Below are 27,105 nucleotides of genomic sequence, written 5' to 3'. Positions count from 1 at the left end.
CTCCACTGACAGCACCTCCTAAAAGCTGAGAGCATTTGAGTGAAGGAATTTGACAATTCTAACCTGAACTCTTTATTTTCAGAGGCCTGTCTAATGTTAAAGCATGATCAGCCATATGAGGTATTTAACTGATATATGGACTTGGCATCTGGTTTGTTGTAAGAGGTTTTGTTACAATAAGAGGACTACGGGAAGTGGGCTCAATATTTTTTCTCAGTGTCAGGGCAAGAACGCCTTAGACTAAACCTCATCCATGTGTATTCTGTATGAAAGGGTGAAAGTGGAGCAGACAGTGAACCACTGAAAAGATAAAAGATTTTATTTTGATTTGTGTAAATCTTTTCTAACTTAACATGTATTTGTTTGGGAACCACAAAATAAGTGGAATAATGTTTGAAAGGGTAACTGTCATCTAATATTATCCCCAGAGTCCCAGAAAATTAAAAACAAAATCTTCTCCACAATTTTGTGAATAACTTTCAACGTCTTGATGATCCAAAGTGAGAAGTACAATAAACATGAAAACCATGTTTTCCAAAGACTACTTAAAAGAGAACGATTTAAGCCAAATCTTGGCATACTGAGAAATTAATCTGTCAGGGCTGATTCACCATAGGAATTAGGCCTAATCGTGTCAAGATGAATGCAATTTTTCAGATGCAGGTTCATGGATGGTTACCTTAAACGTCTGTCCACAAACCAGGAATCTTCTGTAATATACATAACATATCAACAACAGTATATATATATATATATATATATATATATATATAGCTTATCAACTGACCCATGGTACTTGGCAAAACCCACACTGGGTATCCAAGAAGAGTAAAAGAATCAGTATATCTGGGACTCAAAGTCTAGGTACTAGCCTTGCACTCATAATTCTCTTTAGGCAGCATGGAGAAAACCTGAAGCTCTCGCTCTTTGTGAGAAACCAGACTGAATTCATGTTAGAAAAGTGTCACCAGAGGCAGGAATAAAGTGGCCAGTTCTGCGTCAACATAAACAGGCAATCCATCTTACACTCTTCTTGATAGCAGTGCCAACATACCTGGATAAATTTATACTTAATCAAGTTTTAAAAGACTAATCAGTACAATATCTATTGATATAATTAAAGCATTTGTCTTCGTATTTTGGGGCTAAATTGAACACTTAACATATCACTTTGTACTAGTAAATAAATTAGCTACATACATATTAAAGTCTATAATGATCAATATTTAGGATTATAATCTTAGAGCAAAAACGCCGACAAAAAAACAAAAACAAAAACAAAAAAAACGCCGACAAACTGAATCCAAATCCATGAAAAAAGTTTGATGGATTTTTGCCCATTAAAATTTAAAAGGAAAGAAGGCTTCCTTTGATAGAACTCATTTTGTCAGAAATAAGCAATAGGAATTGTTTATTTAAGTTCTAAAAGTACAAGTTTTTCCTGTCCCTACACAGGAAATCAGGTCATCTAGCATAAATTATTTTCAGATTAACTGCAAGGAATTCTTAACATGGAATGCACAGAAGACTGAGTTTTAAAAACAGTCTATAAGATCACTTTCAATTCTAAGATTCTATGGTCAAATAAAACTGGAATATGGTATTAAATGGAAAAAAATCCTACTTGGTCCGTAATTGTAACTTAATAAGAAAACATGTTTATGAAGAAAGATAAAAGTTAAATTAAGTCTTCATCAATACTAGTAAAGATATTTCATCAAAGACTAACATCAAAAACATATTTGGACTTCAGGTTGTTTCTGAAAAGAAATTAGTTTCAAAGATTAGTAAGAAATCTGACTTTTAATTAATTTATATGGCAATCTTTCATAAACAGCAAAAACAGAGTAGGAAGTATTTTATACACTTTGGGCAGTGTACGTATAGATTAAATGCCCCTGATTGTTAATATTTATTTCTATCTACAGATGAACTGAATGATTAAATCATAAGATGACCATAGTTCACCCTAATTAGAAGAAACAGTCTAGCAATTCTTTCTTCTTCAAGCTTTAAGCAGTCTTGCAAGTCTCTTTACAAATAAAAAAATTTAAACTCAGCCATAAAAAGGAACGAAATTGGGTCATTTGTAGAGATGTGGATGGATCTAGAGACTGTCATACAGAGTGAAGTAAGTCAGAAAGAGAAAAACAAATATCGTATATTAACGCATATATGTGGAACCTAGAAAAATGGTACAGATGAACCGGTTTGCAGAGCAGAAATTGAAACACAGACGTAGAGAACAAACGTATGGACACCAAGGGGGGAAAGTGGTGGGGGGAGGGGTGGTGGTGTGGTGAAATGGGAGATTGGGATTGACACGTATACACTGATGTGTATAAAATGGATGACTAATAAGGACCTGCTGTATAAAAAATAAATAAAACAAAATTCAAAAATTAAAAAAAAAATTTAAGATCAAAAAAGAATAAGCCCCATTTTAGCAACTGGTCTGACGCTAGCTGGGATGTCCAACACTGGCATCAACTGTGGCAGGAAACAGTTCAGAGCTGAGTTTCATCTCCGTCCACTCATCCACCCAACCAAAGTGGACTGACTTTTTGGGTTTTTTTTGTTTGTTTTGACACATGAACTATTGTGAAAAATTAAAAAGTAAACATATTGCAAAGGCACTGAGATTATTTAAGCAGATGGTATAATATTAGTAATTTAATAAAAATGCATGTTGATGATAAATTGATCCTAGTAATGTTACAAAACAGCAAAATCTGTTTTATCTCTTTCTTTCATAAAAGATAAGGAAATTTTGAAGAACGCACTTACATTTACCATGCTATTTCATTAGTAATAGCTCTGTCTCATGCTTACAGGAAATCTTACTACACAACTGCTGAGTAAACAACACTAGCCAATGTCAGAACTCAAAATTAAAAGATTTACTTGGCATAACTATGTCATTATTACAAGTTAAGTCCAAAGTCAAACACCTCTTTCTGCGTGGGCTGTCATAGGAACAGTGTTTCTCAAACTGTGAGGATAATCTCTTTGGTGAGGGTCCAGCCTCTTCCAAAAATACGGTAAAAGTAAAACAGTAAAAAGGGGGAGAAAAAATTCTCACTGAAACACAAATTCTGTACCATTTCTTTTGAAATTTTAAATAGAGAGAAAGCTTTAATTTGTTGCCACTAAGGTAACTGACTAGTTCTTAGAAGCATAACAAGAGAATGGGAACAGGAGAAAAATCATTGGTTGCAAGAGTGGCTTCTGATACTTAAGAACTACATTAGCTGTTGAATCTTACACTGCACGCCAAAGTGCCCCCTCCCCTTAGGAGGCCAGTCATTCCCACACCTCGTTCTAGCACATGTACAGAAAGAGTGGGTTTAATGATCTCAAAATATTCTTCCAAAGCATAATTTTAATCTATGGAATTAAAAAAAAAACTTAATGACAAACTACACTCAGACTCTTTGTCCTTCTGGGTGAAAATGAACAAGAAAAGACAGTATGCTAAAATTTTCAAAAAGATTGGGATCACTGAACCTCGTTCAACTGAATCTATAGAGGACTAATATGCCAACCAAAGCAAAATGAAGGAAATGTAAAAGGATGCTTGGTGTAAATTATTCCATTTTACTTTCACCCTTATACCCAAAATCATACATAACTTCCTTGGTCTAGTTATTTTTTTTCTTAACAAAGTGTATGATGACAGCTTGAGAAATCCTGAAACAGAGGTACTAAAAAGCCAAACAGTAAGAGAATTAGGGCATTACATGCCAATTACCTGGTGAAACATTAGTATAACAAAAAGCCTGCAAAATTAAAACAACTCCTATTTGTGAAAAGCAGAGCAGATAAAATCTTACGTGTACTCCGGTGCGGAAATCGGTGCCTGGAACCTTGAAGTTTTATTTCTCGGGGCAGAATCTGATCTGTGCCACCTTCAATAGTAATTATGCTTCTTTTTACATATTCAGCTTTTATAACACAAACAGAAAGCTAAATACGATTCTACCGGTCAATCGTTTCTGTGTCAATAGCTGACAATAATCAATCCTATTGTCTCTTGAAAGTAAATAAGAAAACAAAGGCCAGTGTTTCTGCTCTTATACCCATAGAGACTTCTATTCTTAAAGCCAAGGAATAAATAAAGTGGAGGCAGGCAATGGTTCATGCACAATGACACATAAATAATTTCACATTACAAAGAAAAGACTGAAGTAGGTAAAGACAGGAAGAGTCTAATAATTACTTTGGTAGAGGTAAAATACAGCCGTGTTATATTCATAGTTTCTTCCTTACCACATTGCCAACATTAAATAATGTGCTCACTATATAAAAATTCTAAAGTTCATTCAATGTAGATTCTTAAAGATGAATACAATTATAAATTATAAAATTAATAATGGTAGGAGAAGAAAGGGCAAGGTTACATTATTAACAAAAAGATGGTTAAGTATGTTACCATGTAACGGTAACATAAATAACTACCAAAACAAAAAGTATGGTTGAGTAATGTAAGCAATTCATTGCAAAAATTGTATAGTTAAATATTCATGTTATTTTTACTACCAAAAATTAAAACATGAGATTCTGTTTTATTTAAAAATGCCATTAAGGCGACTTAAAGAAACAAAGAATTCAAATATTAGTTAACTTTGTTAACATTTTCTGTTATGAGGACTTACATTATAGGTAACTGCAAAAATATCTATGAACTTATCATTTACTCTAAATCATACTTCACTAGGCTGGTTTTGTATATAATAGAGCTGTTTCCTTTCTCTTCAACTGAACTCAGCTATCAATAATATATACTTTGTGGGGGAAAAACCCAAAAATGATGCTATAGTAAAACAGTCCTGTTTTTATTTCACTAATGGCGAGCTTCAAAGTAATTATGGACCTAAACAATAAGCCATATCTTTATATAATAGGAAAGTTTATTAGAAACTTTTGGTGCCTTAGAAAATATTACAAATAGAAAATAGCAAAAGCCCTCAGGTGTATGTTTAACCATTCTGAGAGGGTACTAAATATCAAGAAGCTACCTTCACCATAAATTATATAGTCTTTTCACCATTTGTGTAACATAATCGAATATATTCTAGAAAAATGGATTCCATGGACTGGCTGACATCACTGTAAGCCAGGTACCTTCAGGGAAACATACAGTTATCATAAAAACTTCATAGTAATAATGGCTGAACCTTTCAGATAGGCCTTCCCGGAAGGAGACATATATTCTTTTAAACTTACTATCTTCCTATATAACCCTTCAGAATAACTCTACTTTAGGAGACATTTAAAGATTCCCCAAGAAACGAGAACCGTTATAGTTCTCCTTTGCACCTAACACAAAAAAAGAGAGACCCTTCCCCCATCAAAATCCCTCTGCATCCCTATACTCTTCAGTCAAGTCTGAATTAGAACTTGATATGGTTTAACAGAAATAGTATAATTGCATTGTGCTCTAGTTATTTTGTATGTAAATTTAAATGTTTTGCTTTTAGCTAGATTTGCAAGCTCTGTGAGAGACGTATCATCTGATTCTTTGGCCGTTCCCAGAGAAACTAATATGGACTTTCCTGGTGGTCCAGTGGTTAAGACTCCACACTTCCAAAGCAGGGAGTGTGGGTTCGATCCCTGCTCAGGGAACTAAAATCCCATGTGCCGTGTGGCCAAAAAAAAAAGTCAGTTTGAGAAGCTAATATGATACTTGATATCAAATATGGTTCATGGTGAATGAGCTTATGAAAACCGACTGAAAATTTAATGAGGAAGAAACATTAATTTATATTAACAATCTAAATCATCAATGGCTTTGAGACTTAAAATTCTGACCAGTTTTTAAAGGGATATTTTATTTTTAAAAACCCATTAATTTTAATAAAACAACAAAAAAGCACTTGCCCAATTTAAAACATCTTATAGTGGGGTAGCTTTAAGATCAAGGTATAACATAACCAAATGAGCAAGAAAGGTTTACACAAATAGTCTGTTAATGTATTTAAATTTTTGGAAAATGAAAGGGATCCAAGAATTCAATGACTCAGTAGGCAGAGAGCTAAAAATTAATCCTGGAAAGTAAAAAAATTCGACTTGCTTACGCTACATTGTTTACCATGGCTCATGAGAAGCAGAGCTGGAAAGGGCTAATCCTGTGACAATCTTATGACAAACTGAGTAACTTGAAAATAAAGATGCTTCCTTAATAAAGTGTTTTCCTTTTATTTTATATTCCCCCCCCCAACCTACATGCTAGATAAGCATTTTTGAAGGCTACATAGAACTGAGCACTTACTTTTATCAATTTTTCTTAAGTATACTTTATAGGAGATTCCCAAAATAAGCAAATCATATTTATAGAAGACTATCATACACACAGAAGAGGATAACAGTATTGAAAAATTCTCACAACTAACAAAATGGTCAGACTTTAAGGCTATAAAGAGTACTGCAAAAATATAAAGTTGATGTAAATGTATAGTAGATTTCAAACACCATTAGAATTATTTTTTTCTCCAGGTTCTTAGGCATAAAACGTACACTTCCTCATCTTTTTTAGTATTTGAGAGTTTAAAAAAGGAAGTAAATTATTTAGAAAAGGATGGGACAGACAGTATATGGAGAAAACTTAATGAAGGAGATACAATGCTTAGTGGTTCTACTCACATGGAGTCAGTCCTGACCAGCTGTCCGTTTTGGCGAACAGCATTTTCACTCATAGAGCGCTCTCTTTTTAGCCTGCCAACTGCACGGATCTGTTAGGCACAAAGAAAGGGAAAGGACTAGAGAATATTCTTAATAGCCTAGTAACTGCTTAGCATCAAAAGGACCTTTATCAAAGGCTAGCCACAAAATTTACAAAGAACATAACCGAGAACTGCTACCAGGTATGTGTATTATACATAGACATGTTAAAAAAAAAAAAAAGAACACCCTACTTATTATAATGCAGATGAACTTAGGAATGCTTACCTTCTTTACAAAAAAAGTTACTTCTAGTTTCTTTTTAAGTATCTATCTTACTTGGTACAATTATTAATATTTTTATCATAATTTATACAATATACTTACATTATTTAAGAACAATTTACAATAGTTTTTAAAGGCACAAACACTATAGGACATGGGATATATTTGTACTCAAATAAGTGTTCCTGGCTTCTGGGGTTAAAACAAATTCAGATTTGGTTGGATATCTGAAAACTAGGCTTAAAAAAAGTTTTACTAGCTTAAAGGTTTTAGCATTCTAGAAATAGCCACAATCTTCCATCTCACACGCTCTTACAAAATGTTATCACTGACCTCTTTCCATTAAGGAATAGAATCTATGTTCCTTTCCCTTGAAATTGGGTACTCTAGTGACTGCTGCAGAGATGATACAACGTGACTTCTGAGGTTACATCATAAACAACAACAAGGCTTCTGCCTTTTTCCCCTTCCCCAGGGGGGCTGTTCGAGATTGGAACAATGACACCATGACGTGAGGAAGCCCAAGCAGCCACACAAAAGGCCACCATGTGTAGGTGCACCAGCCAATAATCCTGGCTGAGGTCCACACAACAGGTAGTATCAACTGACATGTGAATGAGTAAGCCTTTCGATGACTGCAGCCTCAAGCTGTGTGAGTCATCCAGAGCCTTCGATACTTCCTAGCCTAGGCCCAGATAATATACAACAGAAATAAGCTTTCCCCATTATGCCTGATGCAAATACCTCACCCGCAGAATCCATGAGCAAAATTATTTGTTTTTGTTTCCAGCCACTAAGTTTAGGGTGGTTTATTAAGGGGCAATAGATAACTAGAACAATGGTAATCATTAAATTCACTGCTTTTTTAGAATTTTTTTTTTCTTTTTTTACTAGAAACTCCCATGGCAACTTAATGGTTAAAGAAAAATTTGAACTTTACTGTAAAGGACAACTGGTGTGTGAACCAATGGACTTGATAATTAAGATTTTCAAAAATGCACACCCAGTATCTATTAATGCTCAAAGACTTGGGCATAGATTATCAGGTTATAAGCACCATCAAAGCAGAATAAATCCTGTATTTCATGCCAGCAAAACTTAAAACTACTATGCAGCACATAATTTCCGAGACTGGTTTAGATTTGGTTATGGTTATAAACCATTTACCCATCCAAACAAAAGAAAAAACAAAACTTCTAAAAACAGAAAAGGAGTCGGTTCAGAGCCTACTGCAAGAGTTCTTTACAGTTAAACCAAAAATCAAAATTACTTGAAGGCGTTTATATATAAAAACTGACACGTGCACAATCAAATACACTTTATTCATAGTGAGCAGTACTGGGTTGGTGTGTGAGAATCCCACTGATACTTGCCTTCCTACCTACTGCACAGTTGTGCTTGCTTTTTCTAGAGAACAGTTCTTCCACGTTGTAGGAATCAAGATGAATTTTCTACTATATTAGAACTGTTCCTCCTGCTATGTGGTAAGAACTAAGATTCAGCAGATAGGAAGAGACAGGACAAGACAAATTAGTCTATGACTCCAACATAACCTGACAAAGTAGAGGATCCTAGGTCTACCGTTATTTTCGCCATTTGAGACCTGATTTAAATTATATCTTAACAGGAACATTAAGCTCGATATTACTAACATATTGGGGGAAAAGACAACATAAGACAAAAGCATATATTTGTTATGCCTTCATATGAGCAGCTTGTATACTGTAATACCAAAGAACTTTGATACTGCCTGAGGTGATAAGGAACACGGTGATCTTTTAAATACTTTCCCCTTTAGTTCACAATCATGATGGTTGTTTTTTTCAATTCAATGATTTTTTAAAATTAATTACGTTTGTTCCCAACATTATTGAGATCCAATTGACAATTCAAGGTTTTAAAATGTCATTCAGAACCATCCTGCATTGATTACCCATTATAAAACTTACATGCACCCCTTAGGCTGAGAAATACAGTTTCCAAGCTTCAGGTAACTTCCTGGAAGTTAGGTCACAGGGTCTTCTGTGTCTAATTATAGGCATAAAATTCTCCTCTAATGTGCTTATACTCTGAGTTACTTTTGATTGTTCATAGAATCCTGGACAAATCAGGGTCCTCGGTCTTTGTTTACTGGTTCTCTAGATTTATCTAGAGCTTGTCTCTCCTTCAAGAATCTGCTCAGATGCCTCAGTATTTTCCCCTACACTGGTCCCTGTTTTTATTTTTTTATATAATTTTTAAAAGTTACACTCCATTTACGGTTACTACAAAATATTGTCTATATTCCCCATGTTGTACAATACATCCTTGTAGCCTATCTTACACCCAATAGTTTGTACCTCTCACTCTCCCATCCTCATATCCCTCCCACAAACTGGTAACCCTACCCTAGTTTGTTCTCTGTATCTGTGAGTCTGCTTATTTTTCTTATGTCCACTAGTTTACTGTATTTTTTAGATTCCACATAAGTGATACCATATAGTATTTGTCTTTGTCTGGCTTATTTCACTTAGCATAATGCCCTTCAAGTCCATCCATGTTGCTGCAAATAGCAAAATTTCATTCTTTTTTATGGCTGAGTGATATTCCATTATGTGTGTGTGTGTGTGTGTGTGTGTGTGTGTGTGTGTGTGTATATATATGGCACGTCTTCTTTATCCATTCGTCTACTGATGGACACTTAGGTTGCTTCCATATCTTGGCAACTGTAAATAATGCTGTTATGAACACTGGGGTGCATGTATCTTTTTCGAATTGGTGGGTTTTTTTCGGATATATATACTGATTCCCCTGCACCCCCTTTTTTAACAAGACACTTGTTTTACTTCTCAACATATGCAAAATAAAAAACTGTAATTATATTAAAACAACCAGTAAATACTGCAAGCACATAGACCCTACCATAGCCTAGTTCTTCATAACCACTGTGATTACTAAACAACCCTCAGAAAATCTGTAGCAAAAACTAAGATTGAAAACTGATTTCTGAAATGTTTGTGTTATGCCTTTTATTTAGGCAGTTTTTTATTCTTTTTAGTATTTTTTAAACAATTTTACTTTTTTAAGAAAAGGATTTCTTTTAATTCTGTCCAGAGAGAGAAAGGGAAATCCTCCATTTTACCATTTGGTATAATCTCAGTGAAAAATGGAGATTTATCCACAAATAGTATGTAAGTTAGTTGCATTTTCAGTTAAGAAATAAAAAAAAATAACTATTGAATAGAATTATTTGGCAAATTAATGGATACCGATCCCCTTTTTAAAAATAATAGTTCAGAGACATTAATCTGTGAATTGCTGTGGGACTTTTATTGGAAGAGGTAAAGCAGAGTTAAAAATGTGGGCCAAACAATCAGGGTGAACATTCTTACCCCCCAAAACATATTCACTGTCCAAAATTTAAAATAATAAACTACCTGGAAAAATAATGAACCTAATGGGAAGGAAACATGGAATACACGTGTCAGCAGTGAATACAATGCCCGTGCGACAGGGCCATGAAACAGTAACTGCACAAAGGATGTGAGTGCACATCTCTGAATCTTCCATGGATGGATGTGCATACATACGATGTGCATACATACATACAATTAATTAAGCTGTTCTTTTTCCTCTTCTTTCCCTTTTGCTCCATTCTACTCATCACAGCCCCAGCTCCTCTTTCCACGGGAGGGGAAAGGAAAGGGAGCTAAACAAACCATCACCAAACTGTGATCAGACCCACATTCATCAGCTTCTCAATTTTCAGAGATACTGCCAGGACCCTTTTAAGTCCTTCTGAGTGTCCGGGAGTCCTTCTGCATTTCTTTTTTGTTTTTTAATTTTTAATGGAGTATTGTTGCTTTACAATGTTGTGTTACTTTCTGTTGTACAGCAAAGTGAATCAGCCATATGTATACATATATCCCCTCTCTTTTGGATTTCCTTCCCATTTAGGTCACCACAGAGCACTGAGTAGAGTTCCCTGTGCTATAAAGTAGGTTCTCATTAGTTATTTATTTTATACATAGCAGTGTATATATGTCAATCCCAATCTCCCAATTCCACATTTCTTTTAGGATGTGCCATATGGCTGAGTCACTCATTACACTTCAGGTTAACTATGTTCTTTCACTTCACATCCTCGAGGTTGTCATGGCAATTGAACTGGACCATCACCCGGCACTGATAACCACCTGCTACGTCCTTACAGATTGTTGGATTACAGATCTAGAGCCCTCTGTTAGACACCCATGGCCTTTGTGTTGTCCTTAATGACAGCTTCTAGAGCAGCTGCTTTCCAAGTGTATTCTTTAAAGCAGTCAGTTCTAGATGGATATATTTCCTCCTAGCCCTTGAGCTGGACACTTTGTACATGGTTGCTGTAGGATTTGGCATCCTGTGTAAAGCTTGCATGGCCTGGATACACTTCCTTTTCTGAAAACATTCATTGACTTTGTTCTTTTCCAAAACCAGGTCAGGGTTTATACAGACCAATTGATTTGCTCCTTCCCCATCTTCCAAATTCTTGGGACATTTGGGGTTCACTGCTGTTCCAGATTTATTGCAAAAGTGAATGGCTTTCTCATCCTTCTCTTCTTTGAAGTAGAAGTTGCCAATTCAGGCAAAAGCTCTTATAACCTGTCTTTAGTCCAATTTGTTTTCTCTTCCCACTTCAGTGGTCTTCTCACAAAGCTCTTGGCCATTTATTGTAATTGATTTTTTCAAAGAAAACCACTGCTTGAGTGATGGGATATACTGATGGAGTCCAAATTTTTTACTGGGTCACACTGCTTCAAGGCTGTGTCAAGTCTTCATATTTTCCAACTCTTTTTCTTTACAGTTCTTCCTGTTTGTTCTCTGGAAGATCTTCTCTCACTGGCTCCCATGTGGAGGTAGTGTCAGTGTCACAGCCTCTTCCTCCTCATTCACACTGCCTAACCTATTCTAAGAACACTGAGAGCTGTCATGATTTGTGTATTTTGCAGTTCATACCCAGATCAGATGGTTTATTGCACAGTTGCTTTATTAGTTCCCTGTAGGTAGAATCACCAAGCAATGGTCTTTCTGAATATTAGCAGAGATTAGGCATATTGAAAGGTTCATCAATTTCCTCTACCTCCAGATTTTATAAACCCTCTCTGAGCTAGGGGGATTATCTGCTTCGTGTTTTAAGGCCTCTTCATAGGTTCACTTGGATACTTCAAGCCAGTTTAAGAAGTCAGTACGTTATTTTCTGCAAATTTATTCCTTGTATCAGTCAGGCTTTTAAACAAAAATTGTATAGTGTTCCTCATAAGTCGCCTTCAGGTATTCTTCTTTCTTGACACAGGCCAGTGGTTCTCAACTGGGTGTGATTTTTTCCCTCCAGGGGACATTTGGCAATGTATGCAGATCATCTTTTCTGTCTTTTTATTGTGATAAAATAAACATAACACAAAACTCACCATTCGAACCATTTTAAAGTATATATATTACACAATTCAGTGGTATTCAGAACATTCACAATGTTGTGTGACCATCACCACTATCTAGTTTCAGAACATTTTCATCCCCCCAAAAGGAAACCCCATGATTAAGCAGTCAGTCCCAATGACTCTCTCCCCTAAACCCCTGGCAACTACTATTCTGGATATTTCATGTAAGCAGAATCATACACTATATGGCCTTTTCTGTCTGGCTTCTTTGACTTAACATGTTTTCAAGGTTCATCCATGTTGTAGCATGTATAAGTACTTCATTCCTTATTATAGCTGAATAATACTCCACTGTATGGATATACCACATTTTGCTTATCCATTCATCAGTTGAAGGGCATTTGGGTGTTTCCACCTCTTGGTTATCTGAGACATTTTTGATTTTCATGACTTGAAGGATGCTACTGGCATCTTGTAGATAGAGCTCAAGAACGCTGTTAAATATTTTACAGTGCAAAAGGACAGCCCTCACCAAAACAAAGAACTATCTAGTCTAAAATGTCAGAGTGCTGAGGTTGAGAAACCTTGGCATATGCTGTAAAATGATTATTACAGAATAAATGATTTAGGGAATCTTATTTGATATATTCTAAGTAGCATCCGAATGAATCATCAATGTTATCAGCACTCAGGGCGTTACTACCCTTCCATTTCAATCCATTTTGTAGAAGCTACCAGAACTCCGGTTCCTTCCCTTTTCTCCTCTGCTCACTAGTTGATTGCCTCTTGAGGGCCACCTGACCCTTCTATGGACTGAAGCACAGATCATCACCTTTGCTTTCCTTTTAATAGGCAACTAGTACTAATATCAGAAACTCCTCTCCTGCATCTCAGGATTTGGCTCCTGCCAAAGGTTTGTTTTTTTTTTAATTGAAGTATAGTTGATATACAATATTACATAAATTAAAGGTGTACAATATAGTGATTCACAATTTTTAAAGGTCATACTCCACTTATAGTTATTATAAAATACTGGCTATAGTCCCTGTGTTGTACAGTATATCCCATGTAGCTTATTTTTATACATAACAGTTTGTACCTCTTAAACCCTTACCCCTCTATTGCCCCTCCCCACTGGTAACCACTAATTTGTTCTCTATATCTGTGAGTCTGTTTCTTCTTTGTTATACTCACTAGTTGTATTTTTTAGATTCTCAGACTTACTTCACTTAGCATAATACCCTCCAAGTCCATCCATGTTGCTGCAAATGGCAAAATTTGATTCTTTTTTATGGCTGAGTAGTATTCCATTGTGTGTGTGTGTGTGTGCGCGCGCGTGTATGTCACATCTTCTTTATCCATTCATCTGTTGATAGACACTTAAGATGCTTCCAAATCTTCCGCCACAGGATGTTAACTTTCACAACAATGATATTTGTACCTATTGAGCTTTTCACATCAATTAGAACATGTGCTAAACATACTACACATATTATTACATTTAATTCTCTCAATAATCGTATGCAGTTGGCATTATTCTTATCATTATTTTAGAGATGAGCCTTGGAATTGTTAAATAACTTGCCCAAAGTTATGTGGTTAATAAGTAGCAAAGTAGGCCTTCAAAATTAGGTTAATTCTCAGCCGCAGCTTTTCACTCCAGTGCTATACACTTTGGACATTTATCACATTTGACTAAATATCAATTACAGCGGGAGTAAACCCCACATGGGCTTAAAACCTAGGTCTACTGAGAGACAGTACTCGTCTTGTTTTCAGTTGGTTCTTCACACCAAGTAGGCACAAGTGTCTAGAATGGTGGGAGCATAAAGATCAGAAGACAAACAAAACCTGAAGAATATCAAAGGGAGGGTTTCTCTCCTGGCAGAATCCTCATTCCAAGACAATACTATTCACAGCCGTAATGGTCTTTCCCTCACTCAGACCACTATGAAGGAACCATGTCTCACTGCACAGTGTCTTACACAAAAGCTCAAAAAATGTCTGTTAAATAAATATCAGTACAATTCTGCAAGTACCTTAGTGCCTTTTCATCCTGTGAACATTCAAATTTAGTACTTTTCGCCGAGTAAACACCTAGAATGTCTAAACTGGCACCTAGGAGTGTATTATCTGAGTCACCTCAGCTGAAACTTCCAAACTAGAAAAGGCCATACCTAGTACTAGGAAACTGCACTCCAGTAGGTTATATGGGTGATTTACCCTCTTAGGAAAGGATTATACGAAAAATTAAAGACAAGGGCAGTTCCATTATCAATAAAAACATATCTTTGCACACTGTCTTATACTAGCATCATGACAACACAGGAATTTAGAAGTTATAATGAAAAAGTTGCAACTACAGAAACCACAGAAAAGGAGTCTTACAAGATTGGCCCTGAATCAATAGCAAAGGCAAGATTTGAAGTTTGCGACTAACACCTTATTAGTCCATATACTATCATATTTAGGTCAACAAGGCCATTAACATTACACAATACGGTAACTAACTCAGTAGAAACTTTTCAGCAAGCAGGGAGAATAGGTAGTATCAAGGGGAAAAAAGAGCTTTCTTTGCCATTTGCCAGACTGCTTTTATAACAAAGTGATGCATTAATTTTTTCCCATGCTAAACTTCCCAAATTTTTCTGTATTGCTTAAAGTGTAACTCCCAGCCATAAAAGCTCATGCTTCAAGACCACATGAATGTTAATGATTTCCACAAAATTGTCATTTTCCTGAAATATAATATTTAAATTAAAAAAACCCCAACAGCATAGTATCTTATTTGGGGTATTTGTCATTTTCCTGAAAAATAATATTTAAATTAAAAAAACCCCAACAGCATAGTATCTTATTTGGGGTATCTGTTGATAATTCTGATTCCATTACATATTATCAATGATATGATTTATAGCCTCTTAACTCCTCTTTAACTTTTGCTTCTGTCTCTATTATTTCAAATTCAGATGATGTTAAAACTCTAGCACTTACTTCTTCATTTTGAGGGGTTGGAGGAGGTTTTTCTAAATCCAGAAAATCTAGTGGTCTTTCACTTAGCGTAAGTACACGAGGTGGTGTTTTTAGTGCCAGAGGTTTGAAGGGAGTTGACTGTATAAGGTCAAGATCTGCTGGTCTTGAAAATGGAATGTCTTCATTATTTCCTAAGCGTAGGGGGAAAAAAAAAAAAAAAAAGAAGGAAAGGAGGGAGATTTTTAAAAGACACAGGTTTTATTAAAATGTATTAGCCATTACACATCCACTAGCAATAGCTAAAATTAAAAAGACTAACAATACAAAGTGTTGGCAAGGATGTGGCGCAGATGAAACTCTCATATGTCACTGATGGCAATGTAACAGGGTACAACCAATTTCAAAAACAGCTTGACAGCTTTTCATAAAGTTAAACGTCATAACTTATAATATGATCTAGCAATTCCACTCCTAAGAGATATGAAAACACATGTCTTCATAGCAGCTTTATTCCTAATAGCACCGAAAAGGAAACAACCCAAATGTCCACCAACAGGTGAATGTATAAACAAACTGTGGTTTATCCACACACTGGAATATTAGAAATAAAATGGTATGAACAACTGATATAGCAACAATATGGAAGAATCTCAAAAACATTACACTAAGCAAAAGAAGCCAGACCCAAGAGTATACAGTGTATCAGTCCATTCATACGAAACTCTGGGAAAGACAAATCTGATCTCTGGTTATAAAAAGGAGATTATGGTTGTCTGGAATTGAGGGGTAGGAACTGAATGAGAAACCTTTTGGCGGGTAATGAATATGTTCTATATCTGGACTGCGGTAGAGGTTACACAGGAGTATACATTTGTCAAAACTCATCAGGCTGTACACTTTAAAATTACACTATTTTATGTATGTAAATTATATCTCAATAATTAGTTGAATTATTAAAAAATACTATTTGAAATTTCAGACTATTGCAATTAATAAACTTTTTGAAGAAAATGTAAAGTTGCATTTCCCAACCCCTTTTCTAAATAATATTTTGAAAAATCCCAAAAGTTTTCATAGAAATATATAAAATACATTTATCAGGCAACTTTATAAACAAATATAAAATACCTGCTACAACAATTCTCTCTGGAACCTGCATAATCACACTAGCATTTGAAACTCCTTCTTGGAATCCTTGTTCCAGGTCAGCATTTGGTGGTGCTACCTTTAATTTTTCCGGGACCCTCATTCGCTGACTAATACCTTCGGTGTATTCCATTTCATATTGAATTCGACTAATTTCCGCCATCTCAGCAGCACTGGGAGAAGGAAATGCTGCCCCACTCACTCTGCGGGCAAAAAATTTAAAGACAGGGATGACTGAGCGTTAAAATGTCAGTCTTTTCTATGTAGTGAAGTTAGAATACCTTTTAGAAAGAGCAAAGGAGACTTCTCATTTGTGAGTACTGAATACATACAAAGGAAAAATAAAAGATCGAAGAAAATGTTTTCCTCAACATAATACCTTCTCACTTAGTTGAAACTGCACCTTGAGGATATTGCTTAGGAGCAAATGTTTTAAATTACTGTATAACCACAACACGAACGTGCACACACGTACACTCTCTTCCTCTCTGCATAAATAGATATGCATGCTGCTTATATAACCCAAAAAACGCCTAAAATAAAACTTAAATAGAAAGTTCCTAATGAATTATATGAAGGGAAGCTGCTAGAACTTTATAAAAATGAAATTAGAAATTCCCATCATGCATGGAAAAAATAAAACCTTTTAATGACGAAAATCAGATTCATAAGGTAAATAATGTTAATTCTAAATTTACTAAAAAAGAAGCAACCCCCTGAATTTCACAAAATAAAAATTAAAACTTCTCTTACTGAATGTATATCTGATGACTGAGATGAAATGAATACCAAATATAGAATATATACTAATAAATCCTTAACGTTTGCATTCATTTTGAGGGACTATAGTGTGAAAGTTTCACACCATTAATTTGTACTTAGTAGCATATTTACATGTATATATTTTAAAAACATGACATGCCTTTAAAGGGAAAGACAGAACAAATGCACTGAGAAACCTAAATCAGAGAAGGATCCATGCTCCAGGGAAATGCAGCAGAAAGGAAGTTGCCCCAAGATACAAAATGCTGACAGAAGTGTAAAAGAACATGACTAGCCTATGGGCAATCAGCTTGAAAGCAACTATGTCTCAAACCTATAATGCCAGCTCAACCAAATAAAATGTCACTGACCTTCCTAGGGACGTGTCATTGCTTGTTCTTTTACTCATTTTTAATACAGTAAATACACGTTTATAATAGCTATTAAAATACTGCCTCCCTGTAGTTCAGTTTACTTTACACAACAATTCCCCTACAGATCTGAATTTTTTTGGAGGTGTACATAACAACACGGAAACTGCTTTTCCAGCTGTAAAAAAGAAAGAATAAAAATCAGTATCTCAACAATTCATTTCATAAGAAAACTATCAATAAAAGAAATATCTACTTAAAATTATTTTTGGATTTCAACCAAAATCAATTTCCAAATCTCTCCTAAAAAGAGTTATTCTATACCTCAAAAAATATAAAGACTCTTTTAAGCATAGTCACTGTATTATGATTTTGCAAACGGGATAAAGAAAAGCTAATCAAATGTATATACAAATGTGAAGTCACATTAGAAGAAAACATTTTGCCATAAAACTCTAATTATTATATTCTAAAGGGGGAAAAGATCCTTTCCTTTTTCAGACTAAGTACAAATGAAAAAATTATGAAAATAATGTAAAGGGCAGAAAAATGTATTTGAAGTAACCTAATATTTGATGTATAAGTAATGGTTTCTTTAAAAGGAAATAACTTTGAAAACCAAATTACACTACATTTTCAGCAGAAGATATTATATATAAATCCAGGTCAATAAAAAATTAAAGACAGTATAAATGTAAGCCATAGCTGGGACATTTCTTAAACTCCATGTCAGAGATATATCACACATTTTAAACTCCACCTTACTGACATGCTTTGGAGAGTTCTTAGAGGTTGCTAAGGGCTAAGCCCTGACAAATGGTTACTTATGACTGCTAACTTGCACCCTTTATTCTTTACCAAAATGTGTGAATTTTAAGGATTTGCATGCAAATGGTTTAAAGACTAAGAAAATAGAGCCAAAAGAAAATTTTTACTCACAAATGTGTACCAACTACTGCTTGCTTTTTGGCATTATCTGTTTCTGTGCTTCATATTAAATCCTTTAACTTGCTTCAATATGCATGTGCTGGATTTAGAGCCACTTTTGTCCCTGGGGGAGAAAAAACAGGAGCTAACTGAAAAACTAGATGATACTAACATTAGGGATTCATTACTGGAAATACTCCAAATAATGAAAGTCACTAAAGATGCACAACCTTACCTTAAAATAAACCAGTAAAATAAATAAAGAAAAAATGAACAAGCTTACCACCAATTTTAGGCCTAGAGATAGAACCCTACAGCCGTTCACTAGTTAATGCAAGATAAAAGACAATCATTGTTTCTGATTTGAAACGAAAGGAAAACATGCCTGATGAAAAATACGTATGTTTAAAAGAATCTTAATACTTATGTGTATAAATAAGTGTATATATGTGTATATATAAGTGTATATATAAGCGTATATATATACACACTAATTAAGGAGAAGCAAATGCATTGGCTAAATTTTCATCCAGCTATTTTCATTCAGTATTTAATTTCATATTTGTTTCATTTCATTCCTAAATTTAATTTGGTATTTAATTTGAACCAGTAACACACGCACATGGTACAAAGTACACAAGAACACACAGAGATGTAGGGCCAGAAACTATAAAACTCGTACAGGAAAACACAGGCAGAACACTCTATGACATAAATCACAGCAAGATCCTTTTTGACCCACTCTTAGAGAAATGGAAATAAAAACAAAAATAAACAAATGGGACCTAATGAAACTTAAAAGCTTTTGCACAGCAAAGGAAACCATACACAAGACGAAAAGACAACCCTCAGAATGAGAGAAAATATTTTTAAACCAAGCAACTGACAAAGGATTAATCTCCAAAATTTACAAGCAGCTCATGCAGCTCAATATCAAAAAAACAAACAACCCAATCCAAAAATGGGCAGAAGACCTAAATAGACATTTCTCCAAAGAAGATATACAGATTGCCAACAAACACATGAAAGGATGCTCAACATCACTAGTCATTAGAGAAATGCAAATCCAAACTACAATGAGGTATCACCTCACACCAGTCAGAATGGCCACCATCAAAAAATCTATAAACAATAAATGCTGGAGAGGGTGCGGAGAAAAGGGAACCCTCTTGCACTGTTGGTGGGAATGTAAATTGATACAGCCACTATGGAGAACAGGATGGAGGTTCCTTAAAAAACTAAAAATAGAACTACCATACGACCCAGCAATCCCACTACTGGGCATATACCCTGAGAAAACCATAATTCAAAAAGTCATGTACCACAATGTTCATTGCAGCACTATTTACAATAGCCAGGACATGGAAGCAACCTAAGTGTCCATCAACAGATGAATGGATAAAGAAGATGTGGCACATATATACAATGGAATATTACTCAACCATAAAAAGAAATGAAATTGAGTTATTCGTAGTGAGGTGGATGGACCTAGAGTCTGTCATACAGAGTGAAGTAAGTCAGAAAGAGAAAAACAAATACCATATGCTAACACATGTATATGGAATCTAAAAAAAAATGGTTCTAAAGAACCTAGGGACAGGACAGGAATAAATGCACAGACGTAGAGAATGGCCTTGAGGACATGGGGAGGGGGAAGGGTAAGCTGGGACAAAGTGAGAGACTAGCATTGACATATATATACACTACCAAATGTAAAATAGATAGCTAGTGGGAAGCAGCCACATAGCACAGGGAGATCAGCTCCGTGCTTTGTGACCACCTAGAGGGGTGGGACAGGGAGGGTGGGAGGGAGACGCAAGAGGGAGGAGATATGGGGATATATGTATACGTATAGCTGATTCACTTTCTTATACAGCAGAAACGAACACAACATTGTAAAGCAATTATACTCCAATAAAGATGTTAAAAAAAAAAAAAGAAAGAAAAGAAAAAAAAAGAACACACAAAGAAAATAAAGTGTCCCACCAGATCCCATCCTATAACCACCTAGGTCCCCGTAGGCAATCTCTCATCAATTTCTGTGCATCATTCTAAATGAGATACTCTTCTTATACTTGTGTGTATATATCTGAAGCACAGTAAAAGCTTATAGTTAAAACTAACACTGAAAACAGATACCTCGAAAGGAGTATAGCCTTGGGACATTATAAACTGAAACTTTATAATAATAAACAAGGGACGCAATTGCTAGAAAAACATTATCTCCCTGAAATGTGCTATTCTCCACATTCCATTTACTACATTTCAGCCTTCTTATTAACTTTCCACTAGTACATCCCACGGGTCTCAACATTTCATTTTACAGCAACATCTTCTCTTACAAGACTCTCTGAGTTTGCAACGTATCACAGACTTAGATCACAACGGTGGACAATGAAAAGACAACTTCTGGAAAAAGTCAAATTCTCCTGTAGCCAATCTGAGCTACTTACAAAGTAGATGGAACTTTTCTACTAAGATTTAACATTGTACTGTTCCAATTACTGGCTTTTCTGCTTAAGTAAAATAGATCAAAATCTAATTTTTTTCTCCCTCATTAGACTGTGACATTTTTGGTAATATCTTTTGGCCATAAAGAAAATAAATTTCTCATTTGGAGTTAAGATATTAGTTCCAATTTTGTCACTTACAATCTACTAGGCAACAAGCACACGAGTCTCTGTGATATAACTAAGGAGACAAGATCTCTCTCGGAATCATAGATGATCTTATATCTCTACTTTCTAAGCCCGGTGGTTCCCAACCATCAGTAACTTAGCAACTTCATGCTTTTTTTTCCATACTCATGCAGTACGTTTACGCTCAGCTATACTTAATCTTTTAACTCAATTTTTAAAAATCTTAAGTGTATTTTAAAAGGAAATTTTACATTACTATTTTATTTTATTTATTTATTTTTTGGCCAGGCAGCTTGAGGGATCTTAATTCCCCAACCAGGGATTGAACCCGGGACCCTGGCTTTCAAAGTGCTGAGTCCTAACCACTGGACCACTAGGGAATACCCTTACATTACTTTTTTAAACCATGGACTTAATGTACATATATAAAGACACGTAACAAAAACATAACTCTTACAAAAAACCCTCATCTGCAAACCACCTAAAGTCAAGTCACATCCCACTCGTGGAAAGTGTCCCAATTTGGGGACACAATGATTCAAGCCTGACTTTCTTATTTTCTATATTAGAACACTGGGATGCAAAGAAGTAGCCCAGGAAGTCACAGAAACAACCTGGGTCAAATTGACTGTGGTTGCAAAGATTTATATAATTCTCCAATCACCAAAAAAAATGTTGGGTTGTTTGTTGCTTATTATGTGGACCTAGTTCAAGGCTTTTATACAGTCACCCTGTTTCAGTTCTCTTTTCAAGCAACTATACTTAAAGAATGGGTGTATTAGAAAATCACAGTGTAGTAACCCAGGATTAATTTTAATTTTTAAACAAAAATCACTGAAAACTTGGAAAAATACAAATTAACGCATTTTAAAGTAAGGTTATCAATCCACAGAAAACAAGTTTCAACACAAGGGAGGACAGTAACAGCTAAACTTTGTAATCATAAAATAAGGCAGCCCTATCAGACAGGAAGGGATAGAAAACACAATTTCCTTTTGGAAAAACCCAGCAAAACCAACGCACGAGTGCTTGAAACCAAATAGATAGCAGGTCCCACACACAATTTAATTACAGGGGAAGAGACTACTAGGTACAACTAAATCGCTCTAATTCTTTCTGAATTTATTTTCCTAACGGTTTTTCCTTTGGGATCTCAGACACTGAAACAAATGTTTTTCATTTAGGGAGAGAAAACATTTAAGATCCTTCAATTAAAGTCTCTCAGTGGGGTGAGAGGCCTGTAAACGACTGGTTCTATATTTGGGAACAAGGGCCCGAAAGCTTTTATCTACTGCAACTAAAAGACGCCACCACTTTTGAAAGCATTCTCCTTCCTCGAGAAGGCCCCTTGCTCTAAAGTTGTAGAACGCACCCAAGGGTTTTCTTCTAAATACCATATAAGCGGAACTCCTCCTGCAGACGAAGGTCAGAGGCTTATCGGAACGGGAAACCGAGCTTTCCCCATTTCCCAGCTCCTGGAATGAAATCTAGGAGCATCTCCAGGCATCCACACCTGCGAGCAAGGATGCTTACACACCCGCCCGACCAGGGGCCTCCCCGACCAACCTGGGCTTCCAACAAGGCCTTTCTTTTCGAACACGTTCTTTTCCATAAAGTAAAAACAAAACAAACCAAAAACTTTTAAAGACGGCAGGCGTCGGGTTCAAGGTCATACTAAAAGGTACCAGGACCTTGGCTGAGAAGGATGAGAGAAAACTACCAGCCAAACCGCGCTTGAAGCTCTCAGGACGCCCTAAGGAGGAGGAAAGCCCAGGGCTGAAGACAAGAGGCTCTGGGGTCGGGCCTCCGGCCAGGACTACACCACGAACGGGCCGGGGCCGCAGCGGGTCCCTCCATCGACGGAGGGTCAGGGCCGCGGCGCTAGGCCCGGCAGCCGGCTCGGGCCGCGGGTCCCGGGTCGGGAAGACGTCAGTACTCACCCCTGCGCCCGCTGAAAGTCGCTGGCGAGGACCGCCGCTCGCCGGCTCCCGGGGCGCTCGGGTGGGCGCTGTCAGAGGCCGTTGGCCGAGCGCACGGAGGCGCCCGGGCAAATCACCGGCCAGAGAGGCCCGCAGCGGGCGGGGAAAGACGCGAGAACTTCCGGGACTGGCCCCTCCCAGGAGCCATAGTTGAGGCCGGTTTGTGGTCATGTGACGCAGGTAAGGGCGGACGTAAGGCCCACGCATAGGAGCGGGGGCAGTACGACGTCGATGAGGCGACATCTTTGTTATGGGCAAGGTGCGCCAACCGCTTCTCCTGTTTACAAGGTAAACCTTCAGTAGCTAGTTAAATAACTAGTTTTCAGGACTGCATCAAAATCCGGACTGGTGTGAGGCGTAAGAATCTGCATATTTCGCCAGTTCTGCAAGTGATTCTTAAACACTATAGTACAATTTTGACGACTTTTCAAGCCCTCTTATGTCTTCCTTAAACAGTGACCCCTGCCCTGACTGGCTCCACTGATCCTTAAAGATGAGAATCACGGAAAAGAAGAAGTTAGGTTTCACAGAGGTTAGCAGCCTTGTTTAGCTTCCAAGAATTGCCTGCATCTAACCACTTAACCACTAACTTTCCGGGGGAGAGTCAGTAGCATGCTCATCAACGTTGGGAGGGACTGAAGCCAATTCACGGAATACTTTGTGTGCCTCGACGTTAACAAACAGCCAAAGACATACACGTGAGTAGGTACTTCTCTGGAGTCTAAAGATACTCCAGAGATGTTACCATTCTTTAAAACCATTTAGGAAGTCCTCTGAGAATTTCGTGTGATCCAATTACCAAATCCAAAGTCTTCTCCCTTAGTCCTGATAAACCATAATCTTCCTGCATCAGTTGATTCTGTTAAATTAAATTAGACAAGAGTGTAGTATCAATACATGAAAGCACCTACCAGTTACACCTAACTGGTAGTAAATTCTAAAAGAAAAAAAAAAAAAGCTCTTTCCCTCCCTTACCTGGAAACTCTGCTCCCTTTTTGTTTTTAAAAATAAATTTAGTTATTTAATTTATTTATTATTTTTGGCTGCGTTGGGTCTTCATTGCTGTGTGCGGGCTTTCTCTAGTTTTGGCGAGCAGGGGCTACTCTTCGTTGCGGTGCGCAGGTTTCTCATTGCAGTGGCTTCTCTTGTTGCAGAGCACGGGCTCTAGGCGCATGGGCTTCAGTAGTTGTGGTGCGCGGACTTCAGTAGTTGTGGCTCGCGGGCTCTCGAGCGCAGGCTCAGTAGTTGTGGCACACGGGCTTAGTTGCTCCACCGCATGTGGGATCTTCCCGGACCAGGGATCCAACCCGTGTCCTCTGCATTGGCAGGCGGATTCTTAAGCACTCCGCCACCAGGAAAGCCCTGCTCCCTTGTTTTTTGTAATAAAGCTTCATGCTGGGTCTTCTGTCTCTTCCGTCATTAATGTGGACATTCCTGTTTATGATTCAGTCCATCATTGAGACTGTCTTTTCACCCACAGTTGCCTCAAATCTTTTGTGGGAAAAGGTGGTATTTAAATCTAAATAAAATTAACAGACCATTTCGTCTCATCCTGTTACACTAGTTCTAGCCATTTCTTCCTAAGTGTCCCATTGGAGCTTTGATCCCAACAGGGTTTCCAACTCAAATTTTCTCCCTCTTCCTAATCCAGATAACTTCTGAATTTCCTTGTTCAGTTGATGGCAAGATATTTTTTCCAGTCATCAAGGTTCAAGATTCTGAAATCACCTTTCACTGTCCCCCATCCTTTATATTCTCCCACCTCAAGGCTAACTGTCCACTTTCTCTGTCATTTCTCTTCCTGCTACGAGACCATTACCAATCATCTGGACTGTTACCCTTTTAACTGGTCTCCCCATTTCCAATATTTTTCTTTCTCTAATTATTCCTGGATATTGGATCCACAAAGAACCTATTTTTACAATTTGTGACAAAGACATCCCAAATTTGAAGCCCCAAATACAAAAAGAAATTGATGACTCATAGTTCTCCACAAATTCAAATGTCCGTACAGCAGTACAGTAATTTAAAAAAATACTTGAAACTGAAATAGCCTGGGAGGGTAGTATATGAAATATTGGATCTTTCATGTTACCATTTGTATGATCATTCTACTCCTTGGCTCAAAATCTTCAGTGGGTCTCTAATGCCAACCAATGATGTACAAGTTCACCTTGGTGTTCTAAACCCTAATATGGCCCTCACCTCCTGCTATGCCATTTTATTTACCACTCCTTGTGTGTGTGTATGATATATATGTATATATTCCATATATTCTTGACCATTCATTGTTCTCTGAGTTTGCTTCATGCTTTCCTAAGTACTTACTTTTATCTATGCTATTTCTGCCAGCTAGAATGCCATCCTGCCTCTGATCACCTTCTGTTTCTTGAAATCCTAACTGCCCTTAAAGGACCACCTAAAATGTCCTGTCTCTTATGAGTTCCTGAGGCCTCTAACTTTTGAACCACTGTTTGTTGACTCTTACAGTACTTGTCGCATTCTGTTCAGTATTATAATTATCTATGTATTTGCCTTATTTTCCCTTACCAGATGATAAGTTCCATGTTTGAGACCAAGGTCTTTATCTCACTCATCTCTCTATCTTCATGGAGCAGCCATATTGAGCATGTTGTAGGTCTTGGGTATAAAGTAATGAGATCTATTTCCATGTTTGACTGATAAATTGGAATTAAAGATAAGTCCAAAGCAATAGTTCTAAAAAGGTTTTGAGCAGTGTTACCATTTTTAGAAACACCGTAGAGCCCCCAAAAACCTAGAGAGGGTCATATTTATCTGAATATTTAAGTTGAGCCCGGTTATTCAAAATCAGTTACGTTTCCTCCTGTGTTTGGTTGTCTCTTAGTTTCCAGTAAGCAGAGCTGGGATTAGGGTGAGGTGAATTAGGCACTCTTCGTGCTCCGCAAGTGCCCTGTCAATAAGTTGCAAAGAATCCCTTAGAGACTGATCAAGATTTTTCTTTTTAAACAGGCTTATAAGTAGAGAATGAACTCAAACACAGCACTCATTGTTCTACTTGTCAGCAGTAAAAATAAGTTGATTAAAATAGATGAGTATATTTTTTGACTCAAAATGTTTTCAAATTAGATTTTTTTGCCCCAATTATGAGAGTGTTTCTAAATATTTATTTGAGCAACAATTTTCTTGGCTTTCTTAGAATTATTACCCAGCATCACTATTCATTCATTCTGTTTTTTTCTTTGATTATATCTTTATTGTCATTTAACACAGACCCAAAATTTCTTACCTATGAGAGTTCAGATTTCGTATATTAAAGGCATTCATCTTTACCAATTCTCTACCTTTGAAATTTTATGAATATTTTTCCTTGAATAAGGAGTATTTGCATTATAAATGGGAAACATTTATCAAAATATATGACCCATAACTTCTGTAATCTGTATGTTTTCCTATTGATTTGTAAAAACTCCTTAAATATCTCAATAGGAAATGATAAAGATATGATTAGGCCTTTCACAGTAAAAAAAAAAAAAAACACGCACTAATTAAATATACTAAATTTAAAAACCCAGATACTAATTTAAAGTGATAAATATTCAGCCTCACTGGTAATGAGCAAAATGTAAAGTAAAATGAGACAGGCAAAATTACAAAAGCATATCCAGTATTGATAAAAGCATAAGGAGATGGGTGTTTTCATTACATTGGGTTGATGTAACTGGAAATTCTAGCAATGTTCCTGGAGAACATTTATATATATATGTGTGTATATATATATATATATATATGTGTGTGTATATATATATATATATATATACACATATATATATGTGTATCTCTCTCTCTCTCTCTCTCTCTCTCAAAGGCCTAAGATTGCAAGTCCTTTGATTCTGCAGTTTTCCTCCTAGAGATTTATCCTGAGTAAATAATTGGACAAATGTAAGATAAAATGTGTATAATATGTCCATAATAAAGCTAAAATAAA

The 27,105-nt window shown here is 36.4% G+C and overlaps 1 protein-coding gene across 7 annotated transcripts in view; it reads right to left on the bottom strand.

Annotated features, from left to right (window-relative positions):
- Nucleotides 1-23,236, bottom strand: part of MFF (mitochondrial fission factor) — a 43,696-nt gene extending 20,460 nt beyond the window's left edge. For 5 of the 7 annotated variants that reach the window (XR_009700748.1, XM_061187999.1, XM_061187996.1 and 2 more), the window contains exons 1-6: nt 23,100-23,236; nt 18,533-18,644; nt 17,594-17,771; nt 16,443-16,663; nt 15,336-15,505; nt 6,643-6,731 (exon numbers count right to left, since the gene is read on the bottom strand). Coding sequence is in view for 6 of the 7 variants with exons in the window: in XM_061187999.1 (XP_061043982.1) it covers nt 6,643-6,731; nt 15,336-15,505; nt 16,443-16,663; nt 17,594-17,631 (518 nt within the window). In the remaining variant the exon portion in view is untranslated. The remainder of the gene's footprint in view (nt 1-6,642; nt 6,732-15,335; nt 15,506-16,442; nt 16,664-17,593; nt 17,772-18,532; nt 18,645-23,099) is intronic. The other 2 variants (XM_061188012.1, XM_061188017.1) reach the window with 2 other exon arrangements.
- Between the last annotated feature and the right edge of the window lie 3,869 nt (nt 23,237-27,105).

Source organism: Eubalaena glacialis, chromosome 1, assembly GCF_028564815.1.
Source record: "Eubalaena glacialis isolate mEubGla1 chromosome 1, mEubGla1.1.hap2.+ XY, whole genome shotgun sequence".
Taxonomy (NCBI): Eukaryota; Metazoa; Chordata; class Mammalia; order Artiodactyla; family Balaenidae; genus Eubalaena; species Eubalaena glacialis.
This window is presented reverse-complemented; position numbering and strand designations above follow the sequence as displayed.